At 39.8% G+C, this 20,605-nt stretch overlaps 1 protein-coding gene across 3 annotated transcripts in view; it reads left to right on the top strand.

The window, feature by feature from the left end:
- Positions 1 to 20,605, top strand: part of PLS1 (plastin 1) — a 133,379-nt gene that overhangs the window by 72,766 nt on the left and 40,008 nt on the right. For 2 of the 3 annotated variants that reach the window (XM_033212415.1, XM_033212414.1), the window contains exons 2-5: positions 9,093 to 9,206; positions 9,888 to 9,993; positions 16,394 to 16,557; positions 17,986 to 18,115. In XM_033212415.1, coding sequence (XP_033068306.1) covers positions 9,924 to 9,993; positions 16,394 to 16,557; positions 17,986 to 18,115 — 364 coding nt within the window. In that variant the 5' untranslated portion in view covers positions 9,093 to 9,206; positions 9,888 to 9,923. The remainder of the gene's footprint in view (positions 1 to 9,092; positions 9,207 to 9,887; positions 9,994 to 16,393; positions 16,558 to 17,985; positions 18,116 to 20,605) is intronic. The other variant, XM_033212416.1, reaches the window with a different exon arrangement.

The raw sequence follows: 20,605 nt of genomic DNA, 5'->3' as shown, positions 1-20,605 counted from the left end.
TTGAGGAAGTGACTTGCCTCCCATTTTCTTCATGTAGATTGTTTTTGCTCTCTCTGTATTCGTTTAGACACTTGTTGCTGAAAGCAATAGAAACCCAGTTTAAGGCCGGGCGCGGTGGCTCAAGCCTGTAATCCCAGCACTTTGGGAGGCCGAGACGGGCGGATCACGAGGTCAGGAGATCGAGACCATCCTGGCTAACATGGTGAAACCCCCGTCTCTACTAAAAAAAAATACAAAAAACTAGCCGGGCGACATGGCGGGCGCCTGTAGTCCCAGCTGCTTGGGAGGCTGAGGCAGGAGAATGGCGTAAACCCAGGAGGCGGAGCTTGCAGTGAACTGAGACCCGGCCACTGCACTCCAGCCTGGGCGGCAGAGCAAGACTCCGTCTCAAAAAAAAAAAAAAAAACCCAGTTTAAATGGCTTTTAATAAATTTTTTCGAGTAACCACCAAAAAAAAAAAAAAAAAAGAAAAAGAAAAACCACAGTGGAATTCAGGACTCTGAATTCCTGACAACTCTGCCAGAATGTGTCTTGTCTTTACTGTTTGTCATCTGCAGTGTTGGTTTTGGCGGTGGCTGCTTGCTGCTGCTTCTGCTTCTTTCTTCTTTTTCTTCTTTCTTCTTCTTCTGTCTTCTTCCTCTTCCTCTTCCTCTTCTTTCTTCTTCTTCCTCTTCTTCTTTTTCCTCCTCTTCTTCCTCTTCCTCTTCTTCTTCCTCTTCCTCCTCTTCCTCTTCCTCTTCTTCCTCTTCTTCTTTCTTCTTTCTTCTTCTTCTTCTTTCTTCTTCCTTCTTCTTTCTTCTTCTTTGACTGAGTCTTGCTCTGTCGCCCAAACTGGAGTGCAGTGGTGTGATCTCAGCTTACTGCAACCTCTACCTCTTGGGTTCAAGTGATTCTTGTGCCTCAGCCTCCTGAGTAGTTGGGACTACAGGTGCCCACCCCCATGCCCAGCTAATTTTTGTCTGGTTTTAGCTTTGTCTTAGCCTTGTGTTCTCTCTTTGTTGGAGGCATGATGGCTACAGCTGCTGTGACCTCTACTTCCTCTTTGATTCAGGGGATCATGTGGGGACTCTCATTATAAAATGTTTTACAAAAGCCTTGTTATGTCTTGTTGACTCCAGCTGGATTTTATGCCTATTCCTAAAGCAAAATCACTGTGGCCAGGGAATATGATGTGCTGCATGGCTTGGACCTGGAACCTTAGCCAAAAATGGCATGGATGTATCATTACAGGTGGAACATCAGAACTAAAGTTAGGACTGTTGCCAGAAGAAGGAAAATAGTTGCTGAAGGAGAAAACAAAACATGTTGAGGAAATTATACTCAAAGTGTTATAGACATTATAATGATGGGGACTTGGGTAATACTCATGTGTTGAATTTTCCCAGAGAGCCAGTGAAGGCCTAAAGTGGGAGAAGGGGTAGGGGACAGTAGATGGGATATAAATACTAAATGAGAAGGAAAAGATCCTGGGATGCCGGGTAGGCCCAGCTGCCTGAGCTGGGAAAGTCTCTGTGGTTAATAGGCTTGTGACCTGCTGGCTCCTCATCTTTCAGAGGAGGTGACAATTGGAAATGCCTCTTATTGGGTTCAGGGATGTGATGAGTGGTGTGAGGTTGGGTTTTGACAAATTTAGAGACAAAATATTTTCTTCTGGCCCTCAGTGAGCTATTTGATGGGAGTGTTTCTTTTTCTTTTTTCTTTTCTCTTTTCTTTACTTTTAAGAGATGGAGACAGGGCCAGGCACAGTGGCTCACGTGTGTAATCCCAGCATTTGGGAGGCCAAGGCGGCTGGATCACCTGAGGTCAGGAGTTCGAGACCAGCCTGGCCAACATGATGAAACCCCGTCTCTACTAAAAATATACAAAAATTAACTGGGCATGGTGATGGGCACCTGTAATCTCAGCTTCTTTGGAGACTGAGGCAGGAGAATCACTTGAACCCAGGAGGCAGAGGTTGTAGTGAGCCAAAATCGTGCCATTGCACTCCACCCTGGATGACAGGAATGGAACTCTGCCTCAAACAAACAAACAAAACCCTAAAAAACAAAAAGAGATGGAGACAGGGGGTCTCACTGTCTTGCTTAGGCTGGATTCAAACTCCTAGCTTTAAGCAATCCTCCCACCTCAGCCTTTTGAGTAGCTGGGACTACAGGCACAAGCTACTATGCCCAGCCAATGGGAGTGTTTCTAAAGAAACACACAGCATTTCCATCCAGGCCCCCTGGGAGGCCAATGAATGAACAGAATTGAGAAGGTGAGGAACCAAACTTAATAGACTGAAGGACTCATCTGGCACACACAGTGCTTTATAGTAATTCAAATTGTTTGCCAAAGCTTAAAAATCAAATTTCACCTAAAAATATGGATCTGTGACTTCCCTTGAAAAATCAGAAGATCTAGCAACCCTGGGCCTCATTCCTCTTGGCAACTGTCCACTGGAGCTCAGCAGTGGCTGCTCCTTTTCAGAGCCCTTCCCATCCCCTACCAGGTCTGAATCATACTTCTGACTTTCCCTGCCTGGCCCTTGTAGGCTTAGAGATGTGGATGGGATTTCCAGGAGACAAGCATTATGGACACATTAAGGAAGGGGTAAAGGTTGGGAGTCAAATGGGGAGGGGCCTCTTTCTTCATCCAGGATTTCAGGAACTAGGAAGAATATTCATGGCTGTAGATAGGAAGTGTTGCTGAGCTTGTGGCCATGAGGCATCATTGTTCAGCGGGTCCTCAGAAGAACTGATTCCCACTGTGTGGATTCTAATTTCCTCAGCTTACAAGTTATCTATCACCCAGTGTTGGATTTAGAGAGGACTTAAGGCTTTAGGAAGGTACTGGGGACTAAGTCATTCCCTTTCTTTCTCCCCTACAAATAGTTCCAGTCAGTCTCCTATTGATACTTTTTATTGTGCGTTCGCCAGTAAATCCTACTTTGCACCATTTATATATACTTTTAATCTAGTTTCCTATTTTTCAGCTAAGAAAACTTACTAACCTTGGCTCTGCCAGCAGAGGCAAAGATTTTTGTGCCCCTTGAACAGGCTGCAGTGAGGGAGCAGTGCCTGAGTCCTCGGAGGTGTGGCAAATCCATTAGCGCATCTATCTGAGTGGAGCTGAGGGCACAGAGTAGGAGGCCGGGGGACCAAGTTGAGTCATACGTTTCACATTGTCCCTCTTTGCCTAGGCCACCCTTCAATATGTACTTCCTCACTGATCACTTGAAGTGTTTGGGTTTCAAAACTGAATAGCGCCTGTTTGGTGTTAGCCATGGATAATGGTAGAACTCTGAGATAAAGGCCTTGTGAGAAGAGACTACGTTGTTGTTGGTTTTTGTTTGTTTTTGGCATGCTGATTTAGCCATTCAGTAAGCAACTCTAACTCTGCACACTCATTCAGTTTCACAAGTCAAATAACATTTGAACCTTTGTGCTTAAGTGATCAAATCCCATGTATTAAAAAGTAAAGTCAGAGCTGAGGTGCCAGCAGCTTTCATTTCAATATGTTGTCTTTCCTTGGGAAAGTTATTTCCTCTAAGCCCTTCTGTACAGCCAGTTTTTGGGTCCGCATCCGTATTTTTCTTCACCAAATACTTGCTGACTCATTGCATGTTTTTACATTGTTATTCTGGTAACTGCTGCCCCTGACTTGCACTTAGCTTTAATGAAGAAAGGGATAATTTTGCTGCAGTGTGAATCTTTCTCATATCAAATGCTTTTCCAAGAGCTTGTTTCTGTTTTCTTCAAGTCTTTGGTCTTTGTCTTTCTCTTATTCTTGTTTTCTCTTAAACTCATGCATGTGAGTGTGTGTGTACACATGCATAGTCTCACCCACCCCTTTTAGCCTTCTTCTCACATCACCATTCCATGTAATACAATTGCCTTGGTTACAATTAGTTCAGAAACTTTTTTTTTTTTTTTTTTTTGAGATGGTCTGGCTGTGTTGCTCAGGCTGGAGTGCAGTGGTGTGATCTCGGCTCACTGCAGCCCACACCTCCTGTGCTCAAGTGATCCTCCCACCTCAGCCTCCAGAATGGCTGGGACTACAGGCTCAAGCCACCATGGCTGGCTAATTTTTATATATTTTTTTTAGTAGAGATGGGGTTTTGCCACGTTGCCGAAGCTGGTTTCCATCTCCTGAGCTCAAGCGATCTGCCCACCTCCATGTCCCAAAGTGCTGGGATTACACATGTAAGCCACAACGCCTGGCCTTAGTTCAGAGACTTCTAACTTAAGGCCATATATGATATATGCTGAATAACTCCTATAATACGTGGTATATAGTATAAAAGAGACTCCTTTATATCCAGATTTAAACAGAAAGTGAATTAGAAGATGATTCTAATTTGTTCATCAAAGAGCAATAATCGTAAGATTGTACTATTTACAAAAAATCCGTTTAAATTAAACTTTTCATGCATTTACAGTTGAACCTGATAAGCGCTATGTTGTATGAGTACAGTTTTAGGAGAAACTGATTCTTACTCATCTTTTTATCTTCACTGAGCCAAGCCAAATAGGATGTATTTGTTGAATACATGAATGAATGAATTTAAACTCCCTTACTAGGGGCCACATGTTGGGACTTTTAAGTAAATAGTAGAAAACTCTTGGTGGTAAGTCTAACAGCCACTGAAGGCCAGTCCCAAATTGCCAATGCATGGGAATCCTCCTAGAGGATCAGTTCCTCTTCCACTTTCTTTTCTTCTTTTCTTTGTTTCTTTCTTTTTTTTGTTGCTGTTGTTGTTGTTTTGTTTTATTTTTTGAGACATAGAGTTTCGCTTTTGTTGCCCAGACTGGAATGCAACGGTGCGATTGCGGCTCACTGCAACCTCTGCCTCCTGGGTTCAAGCGATTCTCCTGCCTCAGCCTCCTGAGTAGCTGGGATTACAGGTGTGCACCACCATGCCCTACTAATTTACTTCCACTTTTCTTTAAGCACAAATCATTTTAAATGGAACCTTCTTTCACCAATTAAAGCCTCTTTTTTCCTTGCCTAATCCTCAAGTGTACCGTGACACAACCAAATATATATTTAGAAAGTTAAGCACATTCTAAAAGAGACTTTTGAAAATTTAGATAAAATTGGATTTGATCTTTTCTCCTCCCTCAAATTTCTTCCTTGAGCCTTTTAAGTTTACCAAAGTTAGAGCAGTTCTTTATGACTGGCAGAATCTAAAACCCTTCTTAGAACAGTTTCAGGAAAAAAAGGCAGTAGAAACAACCCTGAATTGCCTTGAGACTGACAATGTAAAAATCACAACTGTTACCATTCTTTTGTACCCTTCCAGAAAATGTTTTATAAACATACAGCTGATACCATCACTCTCCTTTCCCTGCCACACTTACTTTTCTGCATCTTGTTTTGTTTTTTGAGAGTACAGATGCTCCTTAACTTACAGAGGAGTCCCATTCCAATAAACCCATCGTAAGTAAAAAGTGCATTTTGTACACCTAATCTACTGAGCCTCATAGCTTAGCCTTGCCTACCTTAAATGTGCTTAGAATGCTTACAGTAGCCTAAAGTTGGGAAAACTTTCTGACAACGTGGTAAATGTAGAGTATTAGTTGTTCACCCTTGCGATTGCGTGGCTGACCGTGGCTCACCACCTCTGCCCAGCATGATGAGAGTATCATACCGTTCTCTGCTGACTGTGTATAACTTCCGCACCATTGTGAAGTTGAAAAATTCTTTTTTTTTTTTTTTTTTTGAGACGGAGTCTTGCTCTGCCGCCCAGGCTGGAGTGCAGTGGCCGGCTCTCAGCTCACTGCAAGCTCCACCTCCTGGGTTCACGCCATTCTCCTGTCTTAGCCTCCCGAGTAGCTGGGACTACAGGCACCCGCCTCGTCGCCCGCCTAGTTTTTTGTATTTTTTAGTAGAGACGGGGTTTCACCGTATTAGCCAGGATGGTCTCGATCTCCTGACCTCGTGATCCGCCCGTCTGGGCCTCCCAAAGTGCTGGGATTACAGGTTTGAGCCACCGCGCCCGGCCGAAGTTGAAAAATTCTAAGTCAAATCATCGTAAGTTAGGAGCTGTCTGTGTATCTAGAAGATCCTTTTATATTTTTCTATTTGTTTCATTTTAATGTCAAAGGATTCAAAGCAACATCTTTACACTTATTAGCTATAAAAACAAAGCTTTAAAAATAGGAAACAGCGTTGTATGGGTTTTGCTTTTTTGAGAAGTTTACATGTTGCTTTTGTCTGATTATAGGAGACTAAAAATATTTTATGTAATTAACAAATTATATAAATTTGAATAGGCATGAGCAAAGAATATAACCCCAGGTTTATTTTTATCGTTTCAAATGCAAGGTCAACACAAACACTGTTAATTTGCAGTCTTTCTGTGGAGTGCAAATGCTAAAATTGGGCCACTATTTTTAAAACTTGAGGCAAGGGATAGCATTTTGAATACAGGAAAGGATATACAGGATGACTGAAACCACAGAGATTCAAAGCCAGCCACAACACAACTAGCATTTTGCAGACCCAGGGAATTATGCTTAACAATCCTTAAAAAAACGATTTAATCTATTTGAACACAAAATAAGTATGCCTGTAAATAGTTTTAAATATACGAAAGCTTTCTAAAGGTGAGAATCCAATGAAATGAATATTTAATGCTAACATGTAAGAACCTGCATCTGGGGAGTAAGATGACTTCTATTTACTCCTTTTTCTACTGACTTGAGCTCTTTAGAATTTTTTTAAAAACAGTATAGAATTAAATAGCAGACAGTAGTATATTTAAAACAAGACCAAACGATTTAATTGCACATTTAATTAGAACCAGGCTCCAGAAAAATTGTAAGAGATAGAAATTTGTGATTTCTAAAGAACACCACAATTTCTGAATAAATTTGTGTACAGATCACAAATGAGCCATACTCTTAGAGGGCTTCACACAATTTAATATAATTTTTCAATGATGAATGAAATTTCAGTGGATAAATTATTTTGAAAATTGATGTGCTTCACTGAAAAATTAGGGATGATATTGAACCTTCTATATAAATACAAGTCTATAAAAGTGTATAAAAAGAGGATTTTCCACTTAGCTTCAATTCCTATTGTTTTATAAAGCACTTGTCACTTATTTTCTGAGGCATATATTAACTGTCTGATAGAACTAAGTGTTTATGAGGAATACAATATAATTTGTATTCATCTTTAGCTGTACAGTGAATAGACAAGCCACTAAGTCATTTTAAAAATAAGAGTTGTGGCTACTCTGTGGAGTAGCCATTCTTTTATTCCTTTACTTTCTTAATAAACTTACTTTCACTTAAAAAAAAAAATAGGACAGCTCTTACACTGTTGGTGGGAGCGTAAATTAGTTCAACCGTTGTGGAAAACAGTGTGGCGATTCCTCAAGGATCTAAAACCAGAAATACCATTTGACCCAGCAATCCTGTTACTGGGTATATACCCAAAGGATTATAAATCATGCTGCTATAAAGACACATGCACACGTATGTTTAGTGCAGCATTATTCACAATAGCAAAGACTTGGAACCAGTCCAAATGCCCATCAATGATAGACTGGATAAAGAAAATGTCGCACATATACACTATGGAATACTATGCAGCCATAAAGAAGGATGAGTTCATATCCTTTGCGGGGACATGGATGAAGCTGGAAACCATCATTCTCAGCAAACTAACACAAGAACAGAAAACCAAACACTGTATGTTCTCACTCATAAGTAGGAGTTGAACAAGGAGAAGACATGGACACAGGGAGGGGAACATCACACACTGGGGCCTGTTGAGGGGTGGGGACTAGGGGAGGGATAGCATTAGGAGAAATACGTAATGTAGATGATGGGTTGATGGGTGCAGCAAACCACCATGGCACATGTATACTTATGTAACAAACCTGCATGTTCTGCACATGAACTTAAAGTATAATAAAAATAAATAAGAGTTGCATTGCTAGATATTAGAAGTCTTAAAAATGTAAATAATTCTACTTTTAGATATTTATCACACAGAATTAACATGGAGAAGAATAAAGATTTATCTGCAGGGATGTTCATTGAAGCATTATTTGTAATGAAAAATTAAAAGCAGTGCAAATACTCTGAAAGAGGGGATTTACCAAATAAATTATGAGATAGTAATATGTAGTCATTAAATATTATGTTGATGAACCAGCATGAAAACATAGTGACAATGTGTTATTACCAACAAAAAGGTTGTAATATAGTATGGTCACATTGTTCTCACCCCCAAAAGGTACACATGTGTTTTGAAAGTAGGTCAGAAGGGGGCCAGGCGCCGTGGATTAACATCTGTTATCCCAGCACTTTGGGAGGCTGAGGCGGGTAGATCACTTGAGGTCAGGAGTTCGAGACCAGCCTGGCCAACATGGTGAAACCACATCTCTACTAAAAATACAAAAATTAGCTGGGCATAGTGCCACATGCCTGTAATCCCAGCTACTGGGGAGGCTGAGGCAGGAGAATCGCTTTAACTTGGGACGCGGAGGTTGCAGTGAGCTGATATTGCACCATTGCACTCCAGCCTGGGTGAAGAAGCGAGACTCTGTCTCAAAAAAAATAAAAAAAGGGCCGGGCGCGGTGGCTCAAGCCTGTAATCCCAGCACTTTGGGAGGCCGAGACGGGCGGATCACGAGGTCAGGAGATCAAGACCATCCTGGCTAACATGGTGAAACCCCGTCTCTACTAAAAAATACCGAAAACTAGCCGGGCGAGGTGGCGGGCGCCTGTAGTCCCAACTACTCCGGAGGCTGAGGCAGGAGAATGGCGTAAACCCGGGAGGCGGAGCTTGCAGTGAGCTGAGATCCGGCCACTGCACTCCAGCCCGGGCGACAGAGCAAGACTCTGTCTCAAAAAAATAAATAAATAAATAAATAATAAAAAAAATAAATAAATAAAAAATAAAATAAAAAAAGAAAGTGGGTCAGAAGGATAAAGACAACGAAATGATATTTGTCGATACTTCTGGATAGTAGGATTATGAGTAATGTTAATTTTCTGTTTGGGACATTCGTTATCAATTATTTTCTGTAATGAACACATACCACCTTGTGACTTTTCCTATAGCCCAGTTTTACGTAATTTTTTCCTTTTTAGTTTGTCTTACCTGCTCAGAATACGAAGCCCCCCACCCCCTCACCGCTCAACTTTCAAAGTTGAGACAGGAGGACTGCTTGAAGCTAGGAGTTCAAGACCAGCCTGGACCACACAGTGAGATCCTGTCTCTACAAAAAACTTTTAGCTGGGTGCAGTGGCACATGCCTATAGTCCTGCCTATTCAGGAGGCTGAGGTGGGAGGATCACTTAAGCCTAGGAGTTTGGGACTGCAGTGAGCCACGATCATGCCATGTAAAAGAAGAGACCCACAGACCCTCAGAGACTTCACGGGGGAAGGAGAAAGAATGTGGCAGTGGTTGAATATTGTGAAGCTGAATGTTAAAACCACACATCCCGTTATAAGATAAGCAGATTCTGAATTTACCTTTTTTGTGGACATTATTCGTGTCTTAAAAAATTTTACTTTCTGACCTTATGCTGTACATTTATAAATGCTCTACTTTTCTCAAACTTGAAATGCATTGCTTATTTTCTTGAAATTGTGGGGCAAAATGCAAATAGAAATTAATATTAATTCATTAGGCTGTTGAGAAATAGCTATGTAAAAGCACGAGGTAAGAAAAACAGGTGTTTCTTCCCCTTATTGAGTCTCAGTTATAGTTTGGCTGGCCTATGCTGAGAGATTGTTACCAGGGGACCTACTCCTATTTGTTCTTTGTCAGCCATATCTCATAGATAATTTCTCCTAGAGAATGTACTTCCTCTGTACCTTATATTGCTTAGATAAATGTTTCCAAAGGTTTCATGCTCTTTTTATAATATTGCTTTTTCTAGATATAAAGACCTGAAGATAGTCTTTTCTGTCCAAAGATGGAAAACAGTACTACTACCATTTCTCGGGAGGAGCTTGAAGAACTACAAGAAGCATTTAATAAAATAGGTATGCTTGAGAAAAAGTAAATACAATATTACTGGTCTGCTTGATGTCAGACTCCAGGAATGGAACAATACCTTTTATTTCATCTACCACCACCCAATTACCTCCAGATTTATTCCTTTTTTTCTATCTAAGTTTCACTGGATTCTTTCTTTCTGAAAGATAAGCTAAGACTGGCTTGAATTTCTAGGTGAATTGGACTTTGAATTCTTTGATCATTTCTTTGCAGAGGATAATCCAGGTTAATGAATGACAGTGTAACTGAATACACTTAACACGGTATCCTTATTACAGAGAGAAAAAATATAAAAATACTTCCTTGTGTATAAACTGAACTCTGGCCTTCACATCTTTGTCACTAACTATAACACTTTCTGACTTCATGCAGAATATTTTTAAAATCTCAGTATTGTTTTTAAATGCCATATATCTTATTTTGCTTCTCCCACACGCATAATTTAGAAAGTCTTAGTATTGTTTTTAAAGGCCGTATGCCTTATTTTTCTTCTTTCACTTTTTTTTTTTTTTGAGACGGAGTCTCGCTCTGTCGCCCAGGCTGGAGTGCAGTGGCCGGATCTCAGCTCACTACAAGCTCTGCCTCCCGGGTTCACGCCATTCTCCTGCCTCAGCCTCCCAAGTAGCTGGGACTACAGGCGCCCGCCACCTCACCCAGCTAGTTTTTGGTATTTTTTAGTAGAGACGGGGTTTCACCGTGTTAGCCAGCATGGTCTCGATCTCCTGACCTCGTGATCCGCCCGTCTCGGCCTCCCAAAGTGCTGGCTTGAGCCACCGCGCCCGGCCTCTTCTTTCACTTTTTATAGCCTTTTAGTGTTTTGTCTTATGACATTATCATTTTGACAGTTTTGTATTTTTCTTCCAAAAAATGTTCCTCATACTCTGTTGGATCTCAATTCTTCTGCAGTTTGCTCTTAGGAAACCCATGGTAAACAAGGAGAATGCAAATACCTTTGTTTTTTTTTTTTTTTTTGCTTTAGTTTGCAAATGCATGCAAGTGAAAGGTGAACCCAGTGAAAGGTGAGCGCAGTGAATAGACATTGGGACAGTGACACCACCATGTTTGCCCCTTACTCATCAAGCTCCTTCTCTAGTGTAATAGAGCCCTCCATGAGAAACAGTCATATGGTAGATCAGGGAGGAGAAAATGATCACCACTGGTCTTGTGCTTAGATTTCTCACAAACCTAATAATGACTAAACTTAATGTGAGTAAAATATCATGCAGCATGAGTTTTATTGACCAATACAAAGAAAAAAAGATATAAGTTTAAAAAATAAAGCACTCCAAAAAAAAAAAAACAACCAAAAAACTGTAAAACTCAGGAAGCTCATGTTTTACAAATCATTACTGTGAAATAAAGTAAATTCTACCGATCTCTGGGCTTTTCCATGTCTCCCTGGGAATGGCATATTTGTCATTAGAGCATTGTATGACTATGGTACGATTTTCAGAAAACAGTCATACATTTTATAGAGAATTATATGTAGTGTCCAGAATCTTTTCAAGACAAAAACTGGGCAATTGTTGAAATGTTCTGCTCATTTTGAGCATTGAAACAGAGGAAGTAATAAAAATATATCTCATAGTTTGATATTTCTGTTATTTTATAGATGCAGTTTGGTAGCTTGAATAAAAGTTCTACCTAGGTCTTGGTAAAATAAATGAATGAGTAATATATTTACTTTGTTTAGCACACCAACTGTAATCTTTATGACTCATGAACATATTAATATAATATTGCAATATTTATTTAATGACATATTGAATAAACAATTCACTGATGGAACAATTCTTTTTTTAAACAAAAGCTTGTATTGAGGGCTGCCTTTCAATAGATGGTAGTGAGGGAGCTGCTCTGCTATGTACAAAATCCCGACCCAGAAGCAGGTCCTTGATAGAACAATTTTGACAGCAAGATAATTTGTTCTGTTTGAGCAAAGCAGTAACACTAGCAGAATATGTACTTGCTGACTTTATTTACAAGACAAACTGCTACTCTGTGAACTCAGAAACCTCTGCTAATTTCTGGCACACTTTTCTCAGGGACAGTGGGACATGGCCATCCAATGTTATTAGAGGGAGTATTTTGGGGCCACTGGAGAGAAGGGGGAAGTTAAAATATTTCTCAGTAGTGTTTCTTTTTGAAATTGTGGTTAAATATACATAACAGAATTTACCATTTTAACCATTTTTAAGTGTATAGTTCATTAGCATTTAGTACATTCACATTGTTCTACATTCATCACCACCATCCCTTTCCCAAACTGAAACTCCATATCCGTTAAACAATAACTCCCACTTCCTGCTCCCCCAGCCGCAGGTAACCATCATCCTACTTTCTGTATGAATGTGACTACTCTAGGTACCTCATATAGGTGGAATCACATAATATTTGTCTTCTTGTGACCGACTTATTTCACTTAGTACAATGTCCTCAAGGTTCATCCATGTTGTAGCATGTGTCAGAATTTCCTCCCTTTTTAAGGTTGAATAATATTTTATTGTATGTATATGCCACATTTTGCTTATCCACTCATCCAGTGATGGCCATGTGGGTTGCTTCCACCTTTTGGCTATTGTGAACAATGCTATGAACATGGGTATACAAATACCTGTTCAAGTCCCTGCTTTCAATTATTTTGAGTATAAACATAATAGCGGAATTGCTACATCATATGGTGATTCCATATGTAATTTTGTGGGGGAACTACCATACTGTTTTCCATAGTGGAAGCACCATTTTACATTCCTACCAGTGGTGTACCAGGATTCCATTTTTTTCACATCCTCTCCAACATTTGTTTTCTGTTTTTTTTTTTGATAATAAGCATTCTCCTGGGTGTGAAGTAGTGTCTTATTTTATTTGCATTTTCCTTATGACTAGTGATGTTTAGCATCTGTATGTGCTTATTGGCTGATTGTATATCTTCTCTGGAGAAATGTCGTTTCAAGCCCTTTTCCTATTTTTGAATCAAGTTGTTTTGTTTTGTTGTTGTTGTCGAGTTGTAAGAAAGTCTTGTTTTCTTTTCAAACTGTGACCTTTATAGTTATTTAATCTAAGCCTTTATTTTCTCACCTTTAAAATGGGGATGACATTAGTAACCACCTCAAAGTTGTTGTAAGAATTTCGTGAGATGGCCAGGCGCAGTGGCTTATGCCTGTAATCCCAGCATTTTGGAGGCTGGGGCGGGCAGATCACGAGGTCAAGAGATTAAGACCATCCTGGCCAACATGGTGAAACCCCATCTCTACTAAAAATACAAAAGTTAGCTGGGTGTAGTGGCGTGCACCTGTAGTCCCAGCTACTCAGGAGGCTGAGGCAGGAGAATCACTCGAACCCCAGAGGCAGAGGTTGCAGTGAACTGAGATTGCACCACTGCACTCCAGCCTGGCAACAGAGCGAGAGTCTGTCTCAAAGAAAAAAAGAAAAAAATAATTTCATGAGGTAAGTCAAGTTCTTAACAAGTCACTTGGCTAAGCATATATGTTCATTAAGTGGTTTCTATTAGTTCTTGTCATGTCACACCAAAACCACAGAGGGCCTAGGGATGGAGGTGGGAGCTTAAGTCCCCATATCTGTCTTCAGAATCCTAGCTCTTAACTAATCTTTTTAGCTTAACACGATAGTTATTAGGCAAATAACTTCCTCAGTCTTGTTTATTTTAAAATATTTCCTACTATTATGCTGGTTTAGAAATAAGCCAGCCTAATCTATGTGCATATTTCAGAATTATGGGAAACAGTTCTGAACTGGTAATGTAATGAGATTTTTCTCTAAATTCAAAGAAAGCAATATTATTGCAATATCAAGCAACTTAGCTTCCTAGCTGACTTTTGCAATTATACCAATATTTTGGTTATCAGTGGTTCTAGTTTAGAAATATTCTATCATTCTGAACAGTATTAATTCTAAAACTTTCATATGAGCATTTCAAAGAAAAGTTTCTCTCCTAACCATTAACTCCGTGAGTATGGCAGCTCTTTTATTAAGAATAACAAGAAATACAGGAAACAAAGCAGCTATTACCAGATGAGCAAAGAGAGCCTATCCAAGGCAGATCCAGGCAACAAAACAATGCAGAGCTCTGCTGTCAACTCTGGGCAGAAGTGTTTTGTGTCACCTTTGTTCTGAGTCAAGAAGTGATACCCAGTCTCTAGGGAAAACCTAGGGAAGGGCCTCTCTCAATGATGACATGAAAACACCTGGAAACCTGTTTCCCAAAGTCCAAATACAGTTGTGAATTTCTGGAACACCTAATCTCAAATGACATCAAATGATTCAGCATACATAATGGTATCATGAATACATAATGAAGCAGCAATGAATTATTGACAGATTAAACAGAATTGCCACCAAGTGAAATGTAGAACAGAAATATCTTATGTGTATTTTACACAGCACACGTATTTTATGTGGAATGTGGGGTCAGCAGATACATTTTCTAAATTCCCTCAAGAAGTTAAAGTCTGAGTGGGTGCTCCCTTTTTAGCTACCTGTGACTTCCTCATGCTTAGTCCTCTTTTTTTTTTTGAGATGGAGTCTCACTCTGTTGCCCAGGGTAGAGTACAGTGGTGCAATCTTGGCTCACTGCAACCTCTGCCTCCCAGGTTCAAGTGATTCTCCTACCTCAGCCTCCTGAGTAGCTTTGATTACAGGTGCCCACCACCAGACCCAGCTAATTTTTGTATTTTTAGTAGAGACAGGGTTTTGCCATGTTGGCCAGGCTGATCTCAAACTCCTGACCTCAGGTGATCTGTCCACCTCGGCCTCCCAAAGTGCTGGGATTATAGGCTTGAGCCACTGTGTCTGGCCTCCCTGCCCCCCAATGCTTATTTCTTTGATGCTTAGTCATGTGCTAAAACTGAGTTTTCTATCAGAGTAACAGTACCCTTAAAATATATATGGTGGCCCCAAATCTATGGGGATATAGCAGGGAAACCCACCCCGATAATTCTTTGTGGGTTCTTTTCTATCTTCCCTAAGTGTCGGCCAGTCTGAGAAATAAAGGGAAGAGTACAAAAGAGAAATTTTAAAGCTGGATGTCTGGGGTAGACATCACATGTCAGCAGGTTCCGTGATGCCCCCCAAGCCACAAAACCAGCAAGTTTTTATTAGTGATTTTCAAAAGGGGAGGGAGTGTACGAATAGGGTATGGGTCACAGAGATCACATGTTTCACAAGGTAATAAAATATTACGAGGCAAATTGAGGCAGGGTGATATCACAGGACCGGGGCGAAATTAAAATTGTTAATGAAGTTTCAGGCATGCATTGTCATTGATAACATCTTATCAGGAGACAGGGTTTGAGAGCAGACAACTGGTCTGACCAAAATTTATTAGGTAGGAATTTCCTCATCCTAATAGGCCTGGGAGCGCTATGGGCTTAATAAGCCCGGGGCTTATTTCATCCCTATCTGCAACCGTAAAAGACAGACGTCCCTAGAGCGGCCATTTTAGAGACCGCCCCCTAGGATCACATTCTCTTTCTTAGGGAAGTTCCTTGCTGAGAAAAAGAATTCCGAGATAGTTCTCCTATTTGCTTTTGAAAGAAGAGAAATATGGCTCTGTTCTGCCTGGCTCTCAGGCAGCCAAGACTTTAAGGTTATCTCTCTTGTTCCCTGAAAATCGCTGTTATCCTGTTCTTAAGGTGCCCAGATTTCATATTGTTCAAACACACGTGCTCTACAATTTTTGTGCAGTTAATGCAATCATCACAGGGTCGTGAGGCAACATACATCCTCAGCTTACGAAGATGATGGGATTAAGAGATTAAAGTAAAGACAGGCATAGGAAATCACAATAGTATTGACTCGGGAAGTGATAAGTGTCCATGAAATCTTCGCAATTTACGTTCAGAGACTGCAGTAAAGACAGGCGTAAGAAATTATAAAAGTATTAATTTGGGGAACTAATAAATGTCTATGAAACCTTCACAATTTATGTTCTTCTGCCATGGCTTCAGCTGGTCCCTCTGTTCGGGGTCCCCGACTTCCCGCAACAGGAATAAACTCCATTTAAATATATACAAGGGTTTTGTTTTGTTTTTGTTTTTGTTTAAGAGATGGGGTCTCACTCTGTTGCCTAAGTTGAAGGGCAGTGGTGTAATCATAGCTCAAAACAGCCTTGAACTCCTGGGCTCAGGTGATCCCCTCACCTTAGCCTCCCAAATAGCTGGAACTACCAAGCCTGACTTAAATATGAGTTTTTAAAATAAAGCATATAGCATATTCTGTACAGTTCAGGTACAGGATAAAAGGTTACTGCCACCTGTGAAACAAATGTGGAAGGCTCTGTCTGCATGTCTGTGAGTCCTCCCAAAAAGCCTTCTTAGTGTACGTCTTCAACAAAGATTACAAAATATATTTGATGATATATCTTTACAGATATTGACAATAGTGGGTATGTCAGTGACTATGAACTTCAAGACCTGTTTAAGGAAGCAAGCCTTCCTCTGCCTGGCTACAAGGTGCGAGAGATTGTGGAGAAAATTATATCAGTTGCTGACAGCAACAAAGATGGCAAAATCAGTTTTGAAGAGTTTGTGTCAGTAAGTAATCTAATCCTTTTGGGCTACTGATAATCTTGGTTAAAGCAGAATTGTAAAATGTCATCACTAGCTTTGGTTAAATCCAGCTTCAGAGGCCAGAAAAAGGACTGCTTTAAAATGATGATGATAATGACAATAACTATTATTATTGAAATAATTTCCACAACTAATTCATAAAACAAAGGAAAAAAATTATTCTCAAATTGTTGGAATGGAAATCAGGTTTAGATAACAGTAGTTCATTCCCTAGAATAACTAGGTGAGTTCAGTGCTTACTGTCCATTAATATAATTGAATATTTATGAAATATAAATTGTCTGACTTTGCATTCTTTATTGGTTAAGCAGGTATTTTAGCTCTTCTCTTCCTCGAAACTTTGCTAGGCACTGTGAGTAATTTGATGAGTAAAAAGAAACGTGATTCCTGCCTTCATGGGGTTTATATGTGTTGGGGAGACTGCATTGCACAAATTGATAGAAGATAACTATGAGAATTGTTATGACAGAGTGGCACAGGTCCTGTGAGAGTTTGTGGTAGAAGGAATTGAATTTGGAGGCGAGGCTGGATAATGCAGGGACTCAGGGAAGGTATCCCTACAGCGTGAAGACTGTGATGTGTTCTGAAGAAAGATTTTAAAAGTGAGTTGCGGGAAAATGAATAATGTGGGAGACAGGTAGACATGACAGCATGTGTAGAGGCCCTGTGGCTTTAGAGATGGTGAATATCCTCAAGCAACTGAAAGAATGTTTGTGTGGCTGGAGCTGAGATGGTAAGGGTAAGGAATGTAGCTGGGGAAGTAAGTCAGAATCAGGTCACACAGGGCCATGTCGAATTTTTGTTTTTGTCCTAAAAGCAATAGGAAGCCAATGAAGTGAGAAGAATAGAATGTGAAGTGACAAGATCAGATTTGCATTTTAAAAAAACCCAATCACTTTGCTGCATGCAAAACTGATTGAATTCAGTCTTGCCAATCTCTGGTGAGTCCAGTGAGAAAGTGATTGGGAAAGGGAGTTTCTGTAAGCCTATGTTATTTCCTTTAAGAGCTGACTTATTTTAACATGAATACATTTGAGATGTTCAGCCAGGAAAATATCTTCATTAAGGCATTCTTTTATTTTTAGCATGTAGTTAGTTATTTCTTAGGTTTTCAGTACAAAAGATTATGGCAACCCAAGAAGAATAATTTCAGTGTGTTCAATTTAAGCTTAGTTATAAAAAATTTATTTCACTGTTTGGGGTTCAAGTATTTGTCTATTTTGTGTTATTGGTAAAATGATGAAAGTTATCTCTGAATACAAGCAATAAGTACAACTGACTAGTATTTAATTTGGTATTATTTCTTATTAAATAAAGAAATATAAATAAATATCCTTCATCTTGTCAGGTTTTTGTTATCTGATTCTCAATTTTACTTATGTTCCATTCCAGCTAATGCAAGAATTAAAAAGCAAAGATATCAGCAAAACATTCCGAAAAATAATTAACAAGAGGGAAGGGATTACTGCTATTGGAGGAACTTCATCTATTTCCAGTGAGGGCACACAGCATTCTTATTCAGGTAACTGACTCCTCCAAATCTGATCTTTTAGTCACTGATTCATTCATTAAGTGACATATTTAATCAGTTCTAAGATGCCACTCATTGTGATTCATACCATTATTTTATGTGCCATTGAGGAGAAAAAAATAGTGCAGAGCACAGTATAACATGCCATTGAATTTGAAATACATGTCAGTTTCAGAGATGTCAAAATGCAAAATCCTAGAATCATTGAAATAAATGAGTTGCTACTATGGATCAGGCTCAGTCTACAGAAAAAAGATTATAAACAACAAAGTGGAAGTTGTTTGTACTCCAGCATTAGATGTATTTAAAAGTGGATTTTGAATGACTTTTCATCCTGACTGATGAGATGGCTTTACTTTTAGACCTGAGCTAGGAATGGTGGAGAGGCTTATATTGCAAGGATTTTTCTCTTCCATTTTCTGAGATCTGAGATACCTGATTCACCTTTTATCTAATAACCAAGTGACTAGAGAGCATAGCACCTGATTTGCTTGATCTCATTAAACCACTGGACCATTGCCCCGTGGGAAATGCAGAAGCATATTAACTTTTAAGATGAGGTATCTTCCCCATATTAAGCTATCTAAGATGTCTAAGAACCTTTGGCCAAGTTCTTTTTATTCATACGAACATAATTAGAACTATGCTTTTTGGCCTTTTGACAAAATTACCTGTAACCTTTTCCCCTCTTTCTTCATTTCAGACCTGAATCTGTTTTTTTTTTTTTTTTTTTTTTTTTTTTTTTTTTTTTGAGACGGAGTCTCGCTCTGTTGCCCGGGCTGAGTGCAGTGGCCGGATCTCAGCTCACTGCAAGCTCCGCCTCCCGGGTTTACGCCATTCTCCAGCCTCAGCCTCCCGAGTAGCTGGGACTACAGGCGCCCGCCACCTCGCCCAGCTAGTTTTTTGTATTTTTAGTAGAGACGGGGTTTCACCGTGTTAGCCAGGATGGTCTCGATCTCCTGACCTCGTGATCCGCCCGTCTCGGCCTCCCAAAGTGCTGGGATTACAGGCTTGAGCCACCGCGCCCGGCCAGACCTGAATCTGTTAATTATCTTCTTGATTCTGTCCCTTCCTAATGGGATTTTCCTCTAGTGATACACTCAAATTTCTCTCATTTATTGTACGTTTTTCCTAACTTTTTCCCATTAGGGAAGCAGCCATGAAGGCAGAGGTACATAACTGTTACCTTCACTTTTTGAAAGGTATTCACCCCTTAACCCAGTTTCTGCCTGTCATTTCTACTGAAGTGGCTTCTTTTTAAAGACAAAAAAACCAAATTATTGAGGTATAATACACATTCAGCAAAGTGCTGTAATCTTAAGTATACGGCTCAATGAATTTTTCCATGTGTATATATTCATGTAGCTGCCAACCAGAACAAGATATGGAATCGTTTCATCACCTGAAGACTCCCCCATTCCCCTAGTAGTAACTATTCTTCTCTAGAGGTTACCTCTTTTCTGATGTTTGTCACCATAAATTTTTGTTTATTTGTTTATTGAGGTATAAGATACATGTAGTAAAGTGTGTGACGTGTACTATTCTTTTTTTTTTATTAAAAAAAAGTTTTTTTTTTTGAGACAAGCTCTGTTGCCAGGCTGGAGTGCAGTGGTGCAATCTAGGCTCACTGCAAGCTCCATCTTCCAGGTTCACATCATTCTTCTGTCTCAGCTTCCTGAGTAGCTGGGACTACAGGCGTCTGCCACCACGCCCAGCTTTTTTTTTTTTTTTTTTTTTTTTTTGTATTTTTAGTAGAGTTGGGGTTTCACCATGTTAGCCAGGATGATCTTGATCTCCTGATCTCGTGATCTGCCTACCTCGGCCTCCCAAAGTGCTGGGATTACAGGTGTGAGCCACTGCACCCAGCCAAAGTGTGCTATTCTTAAGTATATGGCTTGATGATTTCTTTAACCTATGAGTACACCTATATAACTATTCTCTAGAAAAATATATGGAACATCTAATGGCTTTTATAAAAAAAAAATAGCAGCTTTATTGAGATATAAATGACATACCACAAAATTCATTTTTAAAGTATACAGTTCAATAGTTTTTAGCATATTCATAGTTGTGCAATTGTCATCACTATTTAATTTCAGAACACTTTCATTACACCAAAGAAAAAACACCATACTCGTTATCAGTCACTCCCCATTTCCTTCTTCCCAAAGGCTCGGCAACCATTAAACTACTTTCTATTTCTATAAACTTCCCTTTTCTGGAAATTTTATAGAAATGGAATCATACTGTAGTAGCCTTTCATTTGATAGGCTTCTTCACTGGCGTAATATTTTCAAGGCTCATCCGTGTTGTCACTTATATCATACTTCATTCCTTTTATTCTGACTGCAGCCTCGACCTCCAGAGTTCAAGGGATCCTCCCACCTCAGCCTCCCAAGTGCACAACCATGCCTCCCAAATGTGCACCACCATGCCCAGCTAATTTTTCTATCTTTTGTAGAGATGGAGTTTTGCTATGTC

This window comes from Trachypithecus francoisi, unplaced genomic scaffold (genome assembly GCF_009764315.1).
Source record: "Trachypithecus francoisi isolate TF-2019V2 unplaced genomic scaffold, Tfra_2.0 Lachesis_group0, whole genome shotgun sequence".
Classification (NCBI taxonomy): domain Eukaryota; kingdom Metazoa; phylum Chordata; class Mammalia; order Primates; family Cercopithecidae; genus Trachypithecus; species Trachypithecus francoisi.
This window is presented reverse-complemented; position numbering and strand designations above follow the sequence as displayed.